The sequence below is a fragment of the Aspergillus luchuensis genome, chromosome 3 (assembly GCF_016861625.1).
Source record: "Aspergillus luchuensis IFO 4308 DNA, chromosome 3, nearly complete sequence".
NCBI classification, from domain to species: Eukaryota; Fungi; Ascomycota; class Eurotiomycetes; order Eurotiales; family Aspergillaceae; genus Aspergillus; species Aspergillus luchuensis.
In genome coordinates this window covers 823557-842654 of record NC_054851.1, presented here as the reverse complement: position 1 = coordinate 842654, position 19098 = coordinate 823557, and the positions used below count along the sequence as shown (strand labels likewise).

At 51.5% G+C, this 19098-nt stretch overlaps 8 protein-coding genes across 8 annotated transcripts; 4 read left to right on the top strand and 4 right to left on the bottom strand.

Moving 5' to 3' along the window:
- Positions 1-191: 191 nt before the first annotated feature.
- Positions 192-1654, bottom strand: AKAW2_30302S (CTD-interacting domain-containing protein; the record flags this gene model as incomplete). Its single annotated transcript, XM_041686801.1, has 5 exons — positions 192-1048; positions 1101-1242; positions 1296-1354; positions 1406-1497; positions 1557-1654. The coding sequence occupies 5 exons, from the start codon at positions 1652-1654 to the stop codon at positions 192-194; spliced, it is 1248 nt and encodes a 415-aa protein (XP_041540749.1).
- A 490-nt stretch (positions 1655-2144) lies between these two features.
- AKAW2_30301A (clathrin light chain CLC1) lies at positions 2145-3101 on the top strand (the record flags this gene model as incomplete). Its single annotated transcript, XM_041686800.1, has 4 exons — positions 2145-2184; positions 2241-2485; positions 2546-2652; positions 2750-3101. The coding sequence occupies 4 exons, from the start codon at positions 2145-2147 to the stop codon at positions 3099-3101; spliced, it is 744 nt and encodes a 247-aa protein (XP_041540748.1).
- Positions 3102-3713: 612 nt separating this feature from the next.
- On the bottom strand, positions 3714-5241 carry CDC37 (Hsp90 co-chaperone CDC37; the record flags this gene model as incomplete). The annotated part of the gene is made up of 2 exons (XM_041686799.1): positions 3714-4218; positions 4277-5241. 2 exons carry the CDS (start codon positions 5239-5241, stop codon positions 3714-3716), a joined length of 1470 nt encoding a protein of 489 aa, XP_041540747.1.
- A 493-nt stretch (positions 5242-5734) lies between these two features.
- Positions 5735-8207, top strand: mdr2 (ATP-binding cassette permease mdr2; the record flags this gene model as incomplete). Its single annotated transcript, XM_041686798.1, has 3 exons — positions 5735-6973; positions 7035-7670; positions 7722-8207. 3 exons carry the CDS (start codon positions 5735-5737, stop codon positions 8205-8207), a joined length of 2361 nt encoding a protein of 786 aa, XP_041540746.1.
- A 559-nt stretch (positions 8208-8766) lies between these two features.
- AKAW2_30298A (nucleoside transmembrane transporter FUN26) lies at positions 8767-10167 on the top strand (the record flags this gene model as incomplete). Its single annotated transcript, XM_041686797.1, has 2 exons — positions 8767-8942; positions 9006-10167. The coding sequence occupies 2 exons, from the start codon at positions 8767-8769 to the stop codon at positions 10165-10167; spliced, it is 1338 nt and encodes a 445-aa protein (XP_041540745.1).
- Positions 10168-10689: 522 nt separating this feature from the next.
- AKAW2_30297S (CCDC47 family protein) lies at positions 10690-12225 on the bottom strand (the record flags this gene model as incomplete). Its single annotated transcript, XM_041686796.1, has 3 exons — positions 10690-11065; positions 11148-12006; positions 12159-12225. 3 exons carry the CDS (start codon positions 12223-12225, stop codon positions 10690-10692), a joined length of 1302 nt encoding a protein of 433 aa, XP_041540744.1.
- Positions 12226-13028: 803 nt separating this feature from the next.
- On the bottom strand, positions 13029-14791 carry MDM34 (MDM34 family protein; the record flags this gene model as incomplete). Its single annotated transcript, XM_041686795.1, has 2 exons — positions 13029-14385; positions 14457-14791. The coding sequence occupies 2 exons, from the start codon at positions 14789-14791 to the stop codon at positions 13029-13031; spliced, it is 1692 nt and encodes a 563-aa protein (XP_041540743.1).
- A 1871-nt stretch (positions 14792-16662) lies between these two features.
- Positions 16663-18774, top strand: AKAW2_30295A (uncharacterized protein; the record flags this gene model as incomplete). Its single annotated transcript, XM_041686794.1, has 3 exons — positions 16663-17904; positions 17957-18243; positions 18315-18774. The coding sequence occupies 3 exons, from the start codon at positions 16663-16665 to the stop codon at positions 18772-18774; spliced, it is 1989 nt and encodes a 662-aa protein (XP_041540742.1).
- Between the last annotated feature and the right edge of the window lie 324 nt (positions 18775-19098).

Here is a 19098-nt window from a genome sequence, read left to right as displayed (position 1 = left end):
TATCCAGATATTATCATAATAGGCAAGAATGGGCGTGCCTTGCAACAGAAAATGGATAACTACATTCTCAGTAAACAGCACATAAGACGACAGAATAGATAATGTTGAAAGTAAAAATGGAGTCTGTTGGGTTGAAAGATAAGCAAGCTTGCGCCTGCCACCGACCGCAGAGTGTGGTGAATCTAAAAGGCCTATTGCTGGGAATCACCTTCCTGCTTCAAGAGCTCAGCTACATCAGCATCCAAATCGCCGCCTGCGAATCGAGCGTAATCCTCCTCTTCATGCGTAACCTTGCGTCTCTTGGCATGGAGCCCGTTCGAACCGTCTGTTTGGTGCTCGCCGAGTCCCGCGGGAGGGAAGCCCGCCGCCGAAAGTGAAGAATCGGCCGGATTTCCGAAACCAGGCAGGGTAAATCCACCCAGTATCTGGGGTTGAGGAGGTACTGCGCTGAAGTCTGAGTCCTGTGCGGCCTGCTTGGGAGAGCCAACAGGTGTAATGGCCTCAACTGGTGGAGGAGTCAGGGCCTCAACTTCTGGACGAGAAATAGGCTCTCCCTCTGGCCCAGCATCGCCATGGTTGATCGCAGGCGAATTCTCGGCAGCGAGCCCGCGCATGATCCCATCTTCAACCTCTCTTTTGGTGGCTTCCGTCTCCGATTTTCTTTCCGTCAACTGTGCGACCATTGATTGTTCCTTGGATAAAGCTGAGCGATTGGTTGCGAGGAGCTTCTCGAGACCCTCGATGAGAGCGGTGCGTGATTTGATGACCTCGGATACAGAGCTTTCTGCATTCGCAAGGGCTTTCAACAGCTGGCTAAGCCGCGCCGCATGCACTGGAGGGGTAGGCAAAGGCGTGTTGGGGTCGTGCATCTTATCATACTCTGCATTCGCAGCTGTGGCAGATGCAGTTGAAGCCACGGTAGCCTTTGAAACGGCTACCTGTAGAGGCACTAGAGGCTGAAGTTCAGACGGTGTAGAGCCTGACGAGCTCGAGAAGAGGGACCCTCCTAGCAACGGCTTTTTACCGGTAGAGCGGGACTTATCGATCTCTACTACGGAGTAAGCAGGATGAATGAAGTATGGAACAGCAAGACGACCTACCATCTACTCGAGCTTCTACGGCCTCCTGAATGGGAAGTTCAAAGATAGATCTCTGTCTCCATACTTCAACCACGCGACGAATCTTTTGCTGAATATCGTTTGAGGAACCTTTGTATGCGATAGCTGTGGCCTCTGCGATGATCTGGTAAAAGTTAACCTCTGATACCTGCCAGGTCCCAAAGATGATAAACCAACCGGCGAGAATGCGATGAGGAAGTCCTCTTTCCGGCGAGCTCTGGATTGTTGCGCGACCTCTGGGATGCTGTTAGTGTCGAACTATAACCGACTCGGAACATGAGCTATACCATTGGCCAAATATATCAGGTTCAGGCGCTTCGGTGCTGGGGAATCGCGGAGTTTCTGCAGCCAGAGCTGTGCGGTTCGTTCGGCGTGTCGCCTAAGATTGAGATAACATATGAGCAGTGTCTTTGCACATACGAACAGTTGTCATCTTACCTGTGAAACATGACCCATTGCGCAACTGTGACAATGCCTTCCTGGGTTTCGTTGAGGGCTGAAAGCTTCGCTTTCACAGCATCATCCGTATAGGCCATTCTGAATACTTGCTAATATGGCCGAGATAGAAGAAATCTCTGGTAGAAAGAGTAATGAGAGATGTGTGAATGCAGTGTGTTTTGATCGCCGCGAGCTTGGACTTGGATCGCTATTCCTTAAGCGCGAATGCTGAAACGAATGACAACGGGCACAATGTACCAAGGATGCGCAATAGAAACGAGATTCACTTCGGCTTGAGTCGGATTGATATGACCACTGCCCTTGAAATCTGACGTGAAAGAGTGAAATGGTCCTGAGGAACAGTGAAGCTCATCCGTCGCACTTGGTAATTGCTGTGTAGCTGTCAGACCGCCTTCTTGGCAGAATCCGGGGGGTTCTCCATTCATACTTGGAACGGTCCGCTCGATCCCCAAGACGCCAGCTGGAGCCTTACGTTCACATTCTCATCTCTCCTCATTTGACCCCTTTCTCTTAAATCAACTTCTTCGCAAAATCAATCTATAACTCAATTTACGATAATTGAAAAGTATGGCGGATCGTTTCCCTTCATTGGAGGACTTCTCTGCAGGTGAGCAGCCGGCATCATGCCCGCCAACACTACATAACACTAACCCCGGTCTCTAGGCCAGACCGAAGTTGTTGAGACCAACGGTGCCTCAGATGAAAATGACTTCCTAGCTCGCGAACGTGCTATGCTCGGTGATGATGCAGAACAATTTGCGACTCCCCAAGATCATGTCGCCGACGACATAAACAATGACGACGACTTGCTGGGAGGTGCGGATGCCGCCCCGTCCGCGGGTGGTGCTGAGCCTCAGGAGATCGCTGGATTCGAGTCTTCCTTCCCTGCTCTCGACACACAAAACGAGGTATGAGACATGTCTGGTATATGCTTGGATGAGTCTCTAACGTGACTGCGAATTTACCAGCAAGTTGCTCCTGGCGGCACAATCACTGGGTCGGGTGCCCCCTTTCCACCCACCGGGTATTCCAACTACACCTCTCAAGCCCCGGAGGAGGAGCCAGAGCCCGTCAGGTATGTGTCACCCGTATCAGCAGCCAGCCAACGACTTTCATAACTCTTTGCTATTCACTTGTATGAGGTCCATGTGCTGATGGTAGATGTCTTGCAGGGAATGGCGTGAGCGGCGAGATGCGGACATTCAGCGCCGTGCGGAGATCTCGGAGGAGAAGAAGGAAGCTACCATAAAGAAGGCGCGCGAGGATATTGACGACTTTTATGTCTCATACAACAACAAGACCGACAAGCTTCGTGCCCAGACTCGCGCTGAGGCAGATCAGTTCCTGTCCAACCGGGAGGACACTTCTTCGGGAGGTACTAGCTGGGAACGCATCGCGAAGCTTGTCGATGTCTCCGGAAAGGGAACCAAGGGTGGTGCCAGCGGCTCCGGCAAGGAGCGCTTCCGAGAGTTGCTCCTTGACCTTAAGAAGGACCAGAATGCCCCTGGTGTCAGCGGCGTTTAAGCAGCTGAAACTATAATGGGTTCCAACTACAAGGACTCTGGATGCGAAGAAGGCCGAATTCCACAAAATAAGACTTTGGTCTGATGATACATCTCAGAGAGTGGGAAAGAGTTGAAGCACTGGAGATTACCCTTGTCCTCTGCATTCCAGCGCCTTTTATTATCACGACCGTCACCATTCATACCACCTCCGTGCGCCTCAGATTCTCGACCCGATCATACTTTCTTATACAGGAGTTCGTCAAGTACTCGAGATAATGGCTATTTCTCAGTACATGTGTCTTCTGTTCAATTCTTAAACACATGTCTTCTTATGTTGCTTATTTCCCCTTGATGTAGGTAGATTACATACTTTGGAACATTTTAATTGCCTTCCACGTCCATTACTACCTTAAAGAACGGCGCTTATGCAAAACATCAAAAGACTTGGTATTCGCTAAAAGTACATCTTACTTGGAGCATGTATTCACACATTGTAATCCTCCTATTTGGAGGTAGGGGCTTAGATGCTATATTAACAATCTGAGTTCAAATCAACCATTAACACAGTCGCTGCTGACGAATACAAACATTTCCACCATCCCAAACATATGCATTATTATAGTTTCATACCTCAGTCCAGCTCAGTGATATCGCCTCCCGGTTCACCTACTTCCTGTTCCTCTCTTTCTCTCTTATTCTCTGCCTCGATTTCTTCCAGCTTCTTCCTTCCTTCCTCCGTGGTCGCATCAACAATGCCTTCCTCCAGGCTCAGCATGCCACTCTGTCCTAGCTTCTCAACGACATCTTCGGCTTCTTCAACGCTCATCTTACCGAGGACCTTGTTGACCTCGTCTAAGGACTCCGATGCCAAGGCTTTCTGTAGATCCTTGGAGAAGGATTCAAAGACCTTGCGCGCCTCAACTTCAACAGGGTCATCGCCCTCAGCAGAAGGTATGTTGATGGTGATCTTGGTGTTCGGGTCGACTGCATGCAGCTGGATCTGTTCCACTCCAGCAGGGTCGTTAGAAGCAGAGCCGTCTTTCGCCAGCTCCGCGGCGCGGGTCTTGATTTTATGGTAAGTTTCGTTGACGTCGTTCCGGAAGAGGGTTCCAGCCTGGTGGTCTGCGTTTGTGATACTATACGAATATACCTGTTAGCAAGCGACTCAAGGTAATCGATCGTTCGCATACGCACCGCTTGAAGAAAAGCGAGATACCGTCGCGACCCAGGGAGCGGCAGTACTGCAACAACAAGCCTTGGTGAACGCAGGTACGGGCGTAGTCCTCTTTGCCTTCCATCTGGCTGTTGAAAGCTTCAACTAATAGACCATCCGTTTCCTTCTCAGCAACAATCTGGGGGTTCTCAGAGATGAATTGAAGCAAAGCACGGTAATCGTTGCGGTTGATTTTCGCGAATCGTTTGGCAAGTTCACTGGCCTTGACGTTCTCAGGATCCTCCTCCTCGTCATCATCGTCAGCAGCTGGGGCAGCAGCTTGCTGGGATGAGCCCGCCGTAGAAGCTCCAGGGTTCAGAAGCTCAACTGTCTCCGTCTTTTGGCCCTTGGCCTCGCCAGGCTTGGCAATGTGGGAAGTGTTGAACCCCTCATGCAACCCCTCGCTGGTAATCTTACTGCCTTCTTCCTTCTCAAGCTGGGCAAGTCTCTGAAGAAGCTCCTTTTGTAAGCCCTGCACCTTATCGTTGTGCCTCTGAACACCCTTGATATATTCCTGATAGAGGTTCTCCGAGCTGACGTCGCCCATTTCCTTCTTCACCTGGTCAACCAGAGCGCTCATCATCTGTGAGTATTTAGGCTGTTCCTTCTCCTGAGTATGAACTCCTGCCGGGGCTGCGGGAGGATGGTCGTCCGATGGGTTGCCTGCAAACTCCATAAGGTTCTGGAAGATCACTTCCTCGACGGACTTGGAGCCTTCATTCTGCTTCAGGGCCGTAAGAAGCTTATCGATTCGTGAAAGGAGGCCGTTGTTGACAATATGCTCGTACTTCAGCGTCTCGATCTCATGGCGGCGTTGGGCACGTTGTTGATGGATCTGGGCTTGTTTGGCCCGGATGAAAGAACGCTTGTCGACATTCGGGTGCACTTCAATGTCGGAGTCATCAGATAGCTCCAGTGCATCCCATTTGCTGTAGTCAAGCACCATGTTGGGCGAGTGCGGAATGTAGTCGATGGTATAAGGAGGGGTGAGGGTGGGGTAAACGAGTAGATGTATAGAGCCTGGAAATGAGGTGGAGTCGTTTGTACGGATATAATTCCAGAGAAGATATGGTCAGCGAGCTTGACTCCAAGTTAGCTTTAAAGCTTAAAAAGCAAGAAATGCACGAGCGCAGCCTATCCCAGCTCTGAGGGATCATCGAAAGCTCTCGACCAGCTTCGACGGCGGCGGAATCAGGGCAGGCGGTGTCTGCAGGCAGAACCGTCGCCGATGCGAGGCCGAACGGCGATGGCCGGACTCGCGGCTTCACGGCTGACATGTTCTGCCTTCCAAGCGTCTAGCGGTCTCCCGGAGAGCGATTTATCTTTGATTTGTCATGAGATCTAGCAGACACCGGGCTGTCTAGTGGGATATGGCACCCTGATTACTCCGTTTGGCATCCATTTGAGCAGCCATCCGAATCCGCTTTCTATCGTCCGAAATGCGCGGAGCCAGGTTGCTGGCTTCCTGGGCCCCCGGCGTCACCGCCAGACGGGGAGCTCAGATGACTGGGAGCATACTTAATGAGCTTTACTTTGGAGCTCGACCACATCGATCTGGAATTGGCATCTTTGGCGTCCCTAGCCGACAATTCTCGGGCATTTCGGGTTCATTACGCAACAATTTCTCGCTGACGTCTGGTCTATCCACCCGTCAAAGTAACGGTTCACGGTTCGATATCATACGGTCGCAATTAATAGCGCAATCTCGGTTCTTATCCTCTTCGCAACGGTCATTGGAATCCAAGCCAGGAAACTCAACGGCTAAATCTGCCCAAACGAACAACGCCACGGCTCAGGACAAGGAAGATGAAGACATAGACAAGGGCTTCGAGCTCTCCGAAAAGGGAGCGCAGGCTGCGCAGGTAAACCTTGCTGCTAAGCTGTCGAAAGATGGATCTGGTAACAAGAAAGCCGGCTTCAAAGAAATATGGAGACTCCTGCTCATTGCCCGACCCGAAGCTAGAAAGCTCGGGTTTGCTTTCTTTTTCCTGCTTATTTCGTCATCGATCACCATGTCCGTTCCCTTCTCCATCGGCAAAATCATGGATGCAGCTACAAAGACCTCTGATGAAGAGGGCGGTGGAAACCTGCTCTTCGGCTTGAGTGTACCGATGTTCTATGGAGCTTTGGCTGGTATCCTTACACTGGGTGCCGCTGCGAACTATGGCCGCATTGTCATCCTCCGTATCGTTGGAGAGCGCATCGTCTCAAGGCTTCGCTCTAAGCTCTTCCGTAATACTTTTGTGCAAGATGCGGAATTCTTCGATGCGAACAGAGTGGGCGACTTGATCTCACGACTCGGTTCTGACACCATTATCGTGGGCAAAAGTATTACGCAGAACTTGTCGGACGGCTTACGAGCAGCGGTTAGTGGTGCAGCAGGCTTTGGTCTGATGACCTATGTCAGTCTCAAGCTGTCCAGTGTCTTGCTTGTGCTATTGCCTCCGATTGGTCTCGGCGCCTTCTTCTATGGTAGGGCGATAAGGAACCTCAGTCGCAAGATCCAGAGAAACCTCGGTACTTTGACCAAGATTGCGGAAGAGCGTCTTGGTAATGTCAAGACTAGCCAGTCTTTTGCTGGTGAGATCCTCGAAGTGAACCGGTACAATAACCAAGTGCGCAAGATCTTCGAGCTTGGCAAGAGGGAATCTTTGATTAGCGCTACCTTCTTCAGTTCCGTATGTTCCCCTGTATTTGTGCGCTTATCACTTATTACCACTTAGCTGACAGCACAATCAGACTGGCTTCATGGGCAACATGACAATCCTTGCATTGCTTTATGTTGGAGGCGGCATGGTTCAGTCAGGTGGCATCACTATTGGAGAGTTGACATCCTTTTTGATGTATACTGCTTATGCCGGTTCCAGCATGTTCGGTCTCTCTAGCTTCTACTCCGAACTGATGAAGGGTGTTGGAGCTGCTAGTCGTCTCTTCGAATTGCAGGATCGTGAGCCAACGATATCCCCGACGAAGGGCAAGAAGGTTGAATCCGCCCGTGGTCCTATTCGATTTGAAAACGTGAACTTCAGCTATCCCACGCGACCTGCCGTTCCTATTTTCAAGGAATTGAACTTTGAGATCCCGCAAGGAAAGAACGTTGCCATCGTCGGTCCCTCGGGTGGAGGAAAGTCAACTATTGCTTCGCTTCTACTGAGGTTCTACAACCCAACCGAAGGACGGGTCCTGATTAACGGCCAAGACATCAGCGAGATGAACGCCAAGTCCCTTCGAAGGAAGATTGGTGTTGTTGCTCAGGAACCTGTCCTGTTCTCGGGATCAATTGCTGAGAACATTTCTTATGGCAAGCCACGGGCTACTAGGTCAGAGATCATCGCAGCAGCCAGAAAGGCGAACTGCCAGTTTATCAGCGATTTTGTAAGTGGACAACTCGCTTTCTGACTGTACATTTTTTCTAATCTCTTGCAGCCCGATGGACTCGATACTCAGGTTGGACCTCGCGGCGCTCAACTTTCTGGTGGCCAAAAGCAGCGCATTGCCATTGCTCGTGCTCTCATCAAAGATCCCGATATCTTGATTCTGGATGAGGCAACCTCTGCTCTTGATGCAGAATCTGAGACATTGGTCAACAGCGCTCTTGCTGCCCTTCTTCGTGGAAACAACACGACCATCAGCATCGCCCACAGACTGTCTACGATCAAGCGCTCTGATACCATCATCGTCCTTGCCCCTGATGGAAAGGTGGCCGAACAGGGAACTTACGAGGAGCTTAGCTCTCGTCCTGACGGCGCCTTCACAAAGCTGATGGAATGGCAAATCAGTGGTGGCGAGAACACGCCAGCAAACGCCCCTATCAGCCCAGCGACAGAAGAGAAATTGTGGCAGTTGGAGAAAGAGGAAGCTGAAGCTGACATCGAAGATGCCAGCAGCGAACGCGATCAGCAGAAGAAGTAGGAGCGTCCGCTACTTCATAGATGTGGAGGCACCTACCTTTCCGGACACCCATTTGTTGTTTTCTTTCTTTTTCTTCGTTATGTTGTTTTCAGCAGTGTAGAGTATATAGCTCCTGTATGGAGCACATAGTACACTATTGTCTAGACAGCTGGGCCGCCTTAGCTGGATGTACTATCTATCGACGGGATACCCCCCACACCGGGGTGGCTCAGCTTTTGGTGACTGGATAGATAAAATATAATACCCATCTCTACTTCTGAACTATGCTCTGTGTGCAATTGCCGACATGCTATTCGAGCTGTTGAGCTATTGAAGTTACTAGTAGTTAGTAGTTAGTTGATAACATTGAATTGATAAGCCTCTTAGTCACCCAGCCCAACGTGACCCGCGGAATTACCATTCTTGGCGAGTGTCACGCCTCATGACCAGCTGCTGTTCATCTTCTTGTCCTCCCCGTCGATCTTCCCTGCCTCACTTCTCCACCATCATGGGCTGAGTCTCGTACTACTCCCTGTCCTCTCTCATCGTTTGAACAGGGACAACCCAATAACTCGCTACAATGGAGCGTATCCGCGGGCTGATCGCTCGCCGGCCTACGTATGAAGCAATCGAGCAGCCGGTTGACGCCGACAATGAGAGCATTCACTCTGCTCGTGAGGGGCTGGAGCATCCCCGTTTCTCCAAATACGAATATGCAGTATTCTTCCTCCTGGGAGTGTCGATGCTATGGGCATGGTATGTCCCAACTTACAGGAACTGCATTGACTGCATCTATCTAACTAGACCGGAACGTCATAGGAACATGTTCCTCGCTGCTGCACCATACTTCTACCACCGTTTCCACACAGACGACTGGGCAGCAACCCATTATCAACCTTCAATATTGACTGTATCCACCGTTACTAACTTAGGTTCCTCGTTCATCCTGGCCAAGCTGCAGAAGGGAGCATCATATCCGAAGCGGGTCACTATCTCTCTGCTTATCAACATCGTGGTATTCACGCTCTTGGCCTTCTCCACCATCTTGATGAAAGATGTCTCAGTGAGCACATACTTCGGCTTTCTCATGATCATGGTATTCGGGGCCAGTCTTGCGACCGGAATAAATCAAAATGGCGTGTACGCTTACGTCTCCGGCTTCGGAAGAGAGGAGTATACCCAAGCCATCATGGGCGGCCAAGGCGTAGCGGGTGTCCTACCCTGCATTGTCCAGATCCTCACCGTGATCTCCGTACCAAGCAAGAAAGAAGGACAGAAAGCACCACAAGAGTCATCCAAATCCGCTTTTGCCTACTTCATCACGGCCACAGCCGTGTCGTCCTTCGCTCTGTTGGCCTTCCTCTCCCTCATAAAGCAACGCGCATCATCAACCCTCTTAGACCCAACAGACGATCACAGCGACTCAGATGTGCCCGAGAACAAGTCCGTCAGCCTCTGGACGCTCTTCAAGAAGCTCCGCTTCATGGCCACAGCCATCTTCCTTTGCTTCACCGTCACCATGACCTTCCCCGTCTTCACAGCGGAGATCGAATCCGTCCACGACACTCCCGGACGATCACGACTCTTCGACCAGGCTGTCTTCATCCCTCTTGCATTCTTCTTCTGGAACGCAGGTGATCTGCTGGGCCGAATGCTCGTCCTATTTCCCCGTCTGTCCTTAGTGAACCGTCCCTTTGTGCTGTTCCTCTTCTCGATTGCTCGAGCCGCATTCATCCCGCTGTACCTCCTTTGCAACATTCGCGGCCGAGGGGCAGTGGTGGAAAGTGACTTTTTCTACCTGTTCGTCGTGCAGTTGCTGTTCGGCATAAGTAACGGGTACCTGGGGAGTAATTGCATGATGGGTGCTGGACAGTGGGTGTCTCCTGACGAACGTGAACCTGCAGGTGGGTTCATGGCATTGATGCTCGTAGGCGGGTTGACTGCGGGAAGCTTGATGAGCTTTTTGGTTGCTGAGGCTTGATTTCGGGTATATATTGGTGAGATTTCATTGGTGTCTGGTGTTGTTGTTATAGATCGGGCGTCATAAGTACTTTACTGTTGTTGTGGGTAGGTGTCTTGATAGGGTATTCCTCAAAGAGCTGCTTACCAGCAGGATCTCGATCTACATATTGCCCAATCAATCACAGGTATATAGCCACGAGGCTGAAACTATCATAGACAGGTCGCTCATACGAAGAAGCTACTCAGAACGAACCATAGCCTTCATGCCATCAAGATACATTAGTAGATCAATTAAACCACTGCAGTCAGTCAAGAACACGACTGACCCCACGGCATCGTTCCAACCAAATCCAGCCCCATCATCCCAGATCATCATCCGAATAAGAAAAAAGAATTACGAATACATTGTACATGAAGATATACAACGAACGAACAGCCTCACCACCAAAACCATAACTTGAGCAGGGACTTCGATAGCCGATGTCCACGTTCCCCTAATCCACAGTTCGTTCAATATAAAGGAAAGAGAACAGAACAGAAATCACCCCCTACGCGTACTCTTCTTCATCATCCGACGGTGCTCCTTCTGCTGCTCACGCTCCAGGTACTTCTTCTGCTCATCCGCAGACATACCACGAAGGAGACGTTCCCTGTCCTCCTTCTTGACCTTCTCAGCGGCGAGTCGGCGCTCCTCGGCCTTCTCCTCCTCATCCGCACGACGCAGCTTCTTGATCTCCTCGTCGCGAGTGCTGCGCACCTTGCGCATCACTTCGGGGCGGAAGTGGGCAGAGCCGACGAGACGGTCGGCGAAACGGAGGAACTGCGTGAAGAGCGGCAGGGTGGTGCTGTAGCCTTCGGCGCTGCTGGGGAGAGTGACGGACAGTTCAATGCGCTTGCGGGGGGTGGTTTCCTCGATTCTGCATAGATGGGTGGGTGTGGATTAGCACGTGTGCTCGGTCTGGGGAATAGGTGTTAATGTTTTGGGTGGGGGGAACTCACTTCATGGGCTTATCAACAGGCTGGTCAGTAACAATCAAGTACTTGAAGTCATTGCCGGCCTTCTCAATAGCCTGGGCCAGCTCATTCGTGAGCAAAGCATCCGTGATCTCCGCACTCTCCGTCATGACCGTAACCCAGTTAGGCAACTTGTTGTTATCCCTGGTGAAAGTGATGCTGGCGTCGTAGCGGTCCTGACGGAACTTCCGCATGTAGTTCTTGTGCACAACAGCCCAGATGAATCCATCGTAGGTCGAGTTGTTGACCTTCAGGGAAGAGCGATCGTTGGCCGGGAGCGGGACAACGTCCTTCTCCTTTCCATCAAAGGTGTACGCAGTAGCCTCGTAGGTTTCCGTCGGGGGGGACCAGCTCTCAAACAAGAAGCCCAGGACAGTCTCCGTCCAGAAAGTGACAGGGTTGTACCGCTTGGGGAGCTTAATGGCCACGTCCACGAACGCCACGTTCTGACGACCGGTCGCGTAAGAGGCGAATTCTTGAGCGGAGCGTTCCTTGAGGAGAGACTCGGGGTCGGGTTGTCCTTCACTGTTGCTGCTGCTGGGGCCGTCGAAACCCACAACGGCGAACTCGCTTTGCAGAGCGGAGGCGTGAGCTTGCGCCCAGTCGCGCGCCTTGCGGCGGTTCTTGCGCGTGCCCCAGAAGTGGAAGAGGATGATTAGGAGGATGATGGGCATCACAGTCGCCTCTTGCATGAAGTCTCGCGGCGAGGTCCGCTCCCATACCCGGTACCATTTGGTGTAGGGGACTGGGGTGACGCCTTGGGTGTTCACGGCTGGGATGGATGAGGACCCGGCGACGAGGGAGGCCGGGGAGGGCTCCGGAGCTTCGACGAAGTCGGCGAAATCTGCATTGAAAATAGTGATTAGAGAAGTGTTTGTTACGGTGAGCTAGAGCTGGGAGAGCAATTGAAGGTGGTTTGGGGAAGGTTTGATTTTCCTGGGGTACAGAGCTCGAGGCAAAAGCTGGGGTTTGGGGTGTGCGTGTTGTGAGACTCACCATCGTCAACCTTGGCTGGGTTCGAGGGCTGGGAACCGCCAAAGACGTTCTTGAACAGGCCCGCCATGATGAGGAATGGGGAATTGGACGGACTGGGGAACGGACGGGCAGGGATACTGGCGACGTGGCGGAGGAAGGAAGGGAAGGAGAGGGAAGCGAACGGGCGTCAGGTTCAGTTAAATGGTTGACGTTCGTCGCAAACCGATCGGAGCCACGGTGGAGCCGACCGCTCTGGCGTCAAACCCCCAAAAGATAAGGAGAACGCTTAGATCGTGGGGATTTCGGAGGATTATGACTATTCCTTATTACGATCGTGATTTTGCTTCAAAGCGAGAATACGTGCTATCGCAATTTCATCAGAAAAATATACAGTAGCATTGCTCGAAACTCTACGGCAATTCAGCAAGGCAAAACTAAACCCAGATTTGCCAGTCATTCTTTTGACTCCTCCATCGGTTGCGTGCTTCCAGCTTCCGAATCCCAAATCAAACCTAAAAATATCAGTAAAGAGAAAGAGTGGACAAAGGAGAGTAGAGTAGAAAATCACAGTCAAAGAGAGTTCAGCGAGCGAAGTGGTATCCCTCAGAAACAGATCGCTCACGCAGGTCAAAAATCAGAAAGAAAGAAAGAAAAAACACGCCAGATTCTTTTATGAGTACAGTCCAATCAATGTACAAAGTTCTAAAGCCCGCTTGGAAACAATTAAAACACAGTAAAGCACAGTCAAGATTAAATGCAGTGTCGTATCGGTCATGAAATGCTCCAGACTCGCTGAAGCTGGGAGGATTGCACGGGTATGAGCATCCTAGCCGTGGAGAAAAGAATAGGTGAAGATAAAAGAGTACAAAGACGCCCACAAGGCTGTACTAGTCACTGACCGTACGCCGGAGGGGCATCATCATGGCTGAGACGATCCCAGAACGAACTGCAAGAATTGCCGGGAGTCAATTTCTCCTCCCGCATGCGACGAGCAATTTCTCCGGCCAGTCGTTCTACCAGCGCTTGGTCAACGATGCTGGATGTCGGCTTGGTATCGGAGAATGGGAGTGCCTTGGAAGGAAGCTGGCGCGAGGCGCTTGCTTCTCCCTTCTCGTTGTCATGTTGAGCAGGAATATAGGGGTGTACAGCCACCCGCGGAGTAGCGTCAACATCAACCGCCGAATGGTTGACCGGCTGAGCCGACGACTCTCCGGTCTCACGCAACATTTCAGTCGCGATATCGCGGCGGGGCATCTGCCTGGAAATACTCAAGCGGTGTCGTTCGGGAACCGTGGGAAGGTGTAGTTCACTGTTCGGAGACAGCGGGGGAGTCACTGGGTCATCGGTCTGTTCGCTGACCACCGGCAAAGGTGCCGAGCAGACAGACGGTGCACTGGTGGTCTCGGTGTAGGTGCTATCGCCGCTCACACTTGCGGCATCCTCTGGAGCCTTGGGACGACGCAGGTCCACCACACGCTTCTTCCGCCTGCGAGCATTGGATTTCGAATGGCGGCCAGCTCCCAAGCTCAGACCGTAGCTGCTGAAAGTGTGGGTATTCGTCGAAGACCGCGTCTGTGAAGATACCATGCTGGCTGTATCCTGGAAGGAGGACATTCCGCCAACCTGGGAATGTGTCCGGGAAAGTGCAGGGCTCAAGGGAGACATTACGCCACCCGAAACTTCGCCCGCGTCAGAAGGCGACGTCCATGCGCGGTAGACCACTTCTTGAATAGACGGAGTGAACAGTGATAGCGTTCGCTGGGAGTCCGTAAGGGCGGCCAAACGGAGCAAGTTCTTCTGTGAAAACAAGGAGTGCGTCTCGACCGAGGAATCCAACGAAAGCGAAGCGATCTCTGATTCATCCAAAGCGTTGCCCTGAGCATCCACGGGATCCTGCGGAGGACTCGCCAGAGGATCCTGGCCAGGTCCTTCACCCGCGGTGTTGGTAGCGCGATTAGCCATTTCCTCTCCAGCCCGGTATTCTGGAACCCATAATCGGAGAGACAGGCGATGAATGATGGCGGGCAACTCATCCATAAACAAAACGCGAAGCTGGCCTTCTATTTCTCGCTGTAAAAAGTCGCGCACAAAGGGGATCGAGTCGAAGGTCGACGACACCTTGAGTGACTCAAGGGGGTCATTTCGGAAGACAACTGTGATGCCTTTTTGCTTCGAGAAGACTAATATAACGAAGCCGGAAAGTTTGAAATCGGAAAGGGTGATTTGAAGGGGAATAGTCAACGGAGTTCTGCAATTCGTCGCGATCAGGTCAGCAAGGATGCGCTTGGCTGCGTATTAGGGAAATCCAACAACACATACGCTGCAGCGACCGGCAAGGGAGTCGCAAAGGACGGTCGGGTGAGAAGATAGGTATTGAGCGGATTTGCTTGGACGCGGGTTTTCAGAGTCAGAAAGGCGTCGCCCGTATAGGACATCTTAAAGATGCCTCTAAAGCGATCCTCGGCCAGGTCTCCGATTTCCAAGATCTCCAGCTCGGGCGGGATAGAGCCGAGATTGAGTTCGGTGACATGGATATCGTCCACGATAATCGGCGGTTTTGGCGATTTATTCAAGGCGGCAGTGAGTAGCTCCTGAGCGCGAGTGTAAAAGCTCGCGTCCGCCATTAAAGGCGACCAGTTGAAGTTGAACGCCATCGCGGGTCATTCAATGATGGGTTGGGTTTTATTTCAGCGGAGGCGGCGACATGGGGAAAATGTGGGATAATCGACAATAGGACGCAAAGGGATATCGAGACGTATTTGAGGATTAGGCGGGAGTGCGGAGGAATCGCCGTCGAAGGTAGAAGATGTGTGAGTGTGAGTGTGAGTGAGAAAGGAAGGGAGAGGGGCGAGGAAGGGTTGATGCGCCGATAAGCCGGAATGAAGGGAAAAGATGAAAAGGGCGACGGATGGAAAGAAAAAAGAAGGCGAGGAATCCCGAGCGTCCGGCCAGTCAGTTTTACGGTTTTGGTAGTTACAGTACTTGGTTCAGTGGTGTTGCGCTCGCGTGATCTACGCGGCGGCTCAGTCGGGTTTCTTTTATCGTGGGTATTCTCCTATTTTAGTAGACAAGAGATTATCCAGATGCTGTCTGTTATTTGTATATCACACTACCAGCCTGTCTACAGCTATCAGCCAAACTACAAATCTCCTGGGATAATTCTGTGTGAAGGTAGGGTATAGAAAATTTTCCCAGCGGCAGGAATAACGTCACCGCACAACGGGAGGTCATAGCGGTAATACACTAGTAACCCGCAGCACCGGCAAAATTACAATAGCAGAAAGTCCTCCTTTAACTTGAAGACTGTGTGTAGTTTTGCTTACTTCCGATCTCCTCCGACTGTAAAACCGGCCATCAAAATTAACTGGTCGTCGCGCGTCATGAGGCACCGATCGTCATGCTCCCCAGGCAGGAATATGGGTCTCATGTCATCCATCCTCTTATCCGTCGACATACATTCATTCATCCTTCTATCCAGTAGACTACAATCTCCCCCATCTCAAACACTCCATCGTATCATTCTTCCCGTCCAGCCCGCCCATCCTCGCAATTTCACTGCCAGGCCCGTGCTGGATTTGACGGGCCAGAAGCAGTGGAATCCTGTGCCGATCCACCCGTCCCATTTCCCTTTTCCATCTCCATACTCTAATTACGGAGTACGGGGTACATCTCCGAAGTCGTCCATGTCTGTCTCCTATGATTCCTGTCTAATTAACGAGTCTCAAAATCTAGATATATGCATGTCACCAACGTCCATAGTCTACCAGGGATGTGATCGGTAGTCTGCTACCTCTTTGGGAAGCCAAACATTGCGCTAGATATTCCTAATCTGGCAGGTGACTTGCCCAAAAGTCTCTGGCAGGTCAATCCACGGAAAGCCTCCGATACACGAGCTTGCCGAGGCCTTTCCTTTCATCCCGGCCATTCCAGCTCGGAACCTTACTATCACCACTCAGAGCCCTTCAATAATCACAAGTCAAGTTCATTGTTGTCCCTCTGGTCGGGAATTTACATGCTAGAGCCTTGTCTTCCTAGTTACTTCTCCCTCGGGCTTTGTACTACCAATTGAGAGCTCGGTATAAAATTTCACAATTCTGAATGATATCTGCAGACATCAGCATCTTCTTTTGAAGTTGGAGTAGAGAAACACCATGAAAACATTAGGTTAATGCAATGAGACAGAGAAGCACTCTCAAAAAATGTCAATAGATAACCATGAGCACTACGATCAGAATCGGACTGACCTTCCACTTGAGCTCCCTTTCCTACAAAGTATGACTGATTCAGAATGGCAATGACGATCCACTTATATAAGCAGCACCTACCCCAGCAACCAAGGCACTATTCCTGATTAGGAAAGGTATCAATAGCCCTGGTAAGCATCAGTGGCTTCCACCGAATCTCGCCGCAACTGCTGGTCTCCTCAATCTTGGGCACATTCTTGAATACACGCGGGCGCTAGGCTCATTGAGCCACTAGGACCAACTCTATCAGGATCACTCGACCCTCACGCTACCACATCACCATGCTATCCCCATCCTCACCTGTTGTCGCGGCCGACAACACAACCCCTGGACAATGGATATCGAGACCAGCCACCAGAACACGCACAAGCACACAGAGAAAGGTGTACGGGAAACGAAGAGCGGATGCGCCTAGGGCGGTGTTTGAGCAGCGAAGCCCAGCCAAGGATTTGGGAAAGGAAGCGAAAAAAGCCGTTCGGGGTGCTGTGGAGGGCCTGAGAGAGAAGCTGGCTGAGGTTACGATAGACGAGTCTGTGCCTCAAGAGACAGAGCCGGAGGGGCCTGAGGAAAAGGAGGTCGAGGTCGAAGAAGTTGACGAGAAGGACATCCAACCTAATGAGACTGAACAAGAAACACCTATGCCGGAAGCGACACCCGCCCCTGTATCCGAACCGCAAGACGAGCCATCCCCGTCCGAACAGCTGTCGCCAAACCGCAACACTAACGAAATTACAAAGTATGAGACGATGGTCGAAGTGAGGATTAGCCCGACGGTGTCGGTCGAGAGACCTCGAAGGCGCAAGCAAGCTACCGAAGGAATAACAGAGAGCGGGCGGCGATCTGCAAGAAAGGACAAGCCAGCACCGCGACTATCATCCGGCTGCGTCACAGACGAGAAGGCAAATGCCTACGTTCGGCCAATTCTTAACGAAGCCTTATCCCCGGTCGCCGCGCAGAGCGTACAAAAATTTGGATCATGGGCCGCCCGGGCAGGCAACTTGTTAGAAGTGGTGAAGATCGCAGAGGGTTCCTACGGAGAAGTCTATAAATTACGTCTGCGGGAGGAGCTGTGCAAAAAGGAGATGTCCAAGTCCAAACTTGCGCGCTTAAAGGCTTACGGTGATGGCGTGTTCAAGGTGGTCCCTCTGCGCGCGCAGAGTGGCCCTGGTTCGAAGAAATTCACTAGCATCGAGGAAATTGTCTCCGAAGTAAAGATGCTCAAGTATCTCGATCCCATCCCCGGGTTCGCTCGCTTTCGGGAGATCCACGTCGTTCAGGGTCGCTTCCCAGAGAACTTTCAAACGGCGTGGGACTACTACAAGAAGACCAAGGACGACTGTCTGAACCCAAACCCGTCTAGTAAACGGGCCTACCCCGACTCACAACTCTGGGCAATCATTGAGATGGACGATGCTGGCTGTGAGCTGGAAAAGTTCTCCTGGTCATCCATCTTCCAGATCTACGACATCTTCTGGGGAGTCGCAATGGCTCTTGCACGGGCGGAGGAATACGCATTGTTCGAGGTTCGCACCCAACCCCGAGAATACCAAATCACCATCACTAACATAACCACAGCACCGAGATCTCCACCTCGGTAACGTCTGCATACGAAGCACACGCCCCGAAGGCCGCATGGATCCACCGACCGACCACGAAATCATCAGCCAGTCATTCACAAGTGGCTTCGGACTCAGCACCCTCGAAACCACCATCATCGACTACTCCCTCTCCCGCGCTGCGTTACGCATGAGCGAAGAAGCAGAGCACGTCGAAGTCGCCTCTTCGGATCTCGACAAGAAACAAATCTTCGACGCCATCGGCCGCGACGAAGATGAGATCATGCTACGGAATACCTACAGATAGTACGTACCCTTCTCACCAGACTACAAACATCCCCAATAAGATATCCGGCCTAACTAACAACAACCCACAGCATGCGCGCCGAAGTCTACCACGGCGAACCCCTCAAGACCGAAAAATCCCCGGACATCCCAGGCATCTGGGCCGAATACGCCCCACGAACCAACCTCGTCTGGCTCGTATTCCTACTCAAGTCCCTACTCAAGAATAGAAAGAGCGAGCCAGTAGCTACAGCACCAACTACACCTGCTCGACAGCCTCTTGCGCCCTGCTCGCCTAATAAAGGTCTGAAGAAGCAGGTAGCGAAGTCTCCACTGGAGAAGATAAAGCAGCAGCAGCTGGAGTACAAGCCGAGAGTGACGGCTGCGACGCAGGAATATATCTCTCAGTTGAAGAAGACGCTGGAGGATCGGTTGCAGGCTGTTCTGGAGTTGTTGGATTTGGAGAGTGGGCATGAGGATATGTGTTGCGCGGCGGATTTGGTGGCGTATGCGATTGATACGCAGTGGTTGGATGAGAAGGATTTCTTTTGAGCTGTGCTCAACTGTATATATAGCATTGCATTGGGGGTGTTGGGTTTGGACGGAGTTGTGGTGATATTGATTTCAAGCATCATGGTATAGATAAATGGTTGGGGCGTTTTCGGAGGATCGGTTATACTACAGGATATATATATTTACGATTATATCTAATACATGGTTTACAGACTTCAACAAAACCGAATGAACGGAGCAGATGCATATGGAAGCGTGACTCGCATGCAAAATATATAACATTCCTCTACACTGACTGCGCCACAACACTTCCCCAGCCAACACATCTACTAACGATACCAAAAATCCGTCGACTCCCCCAAA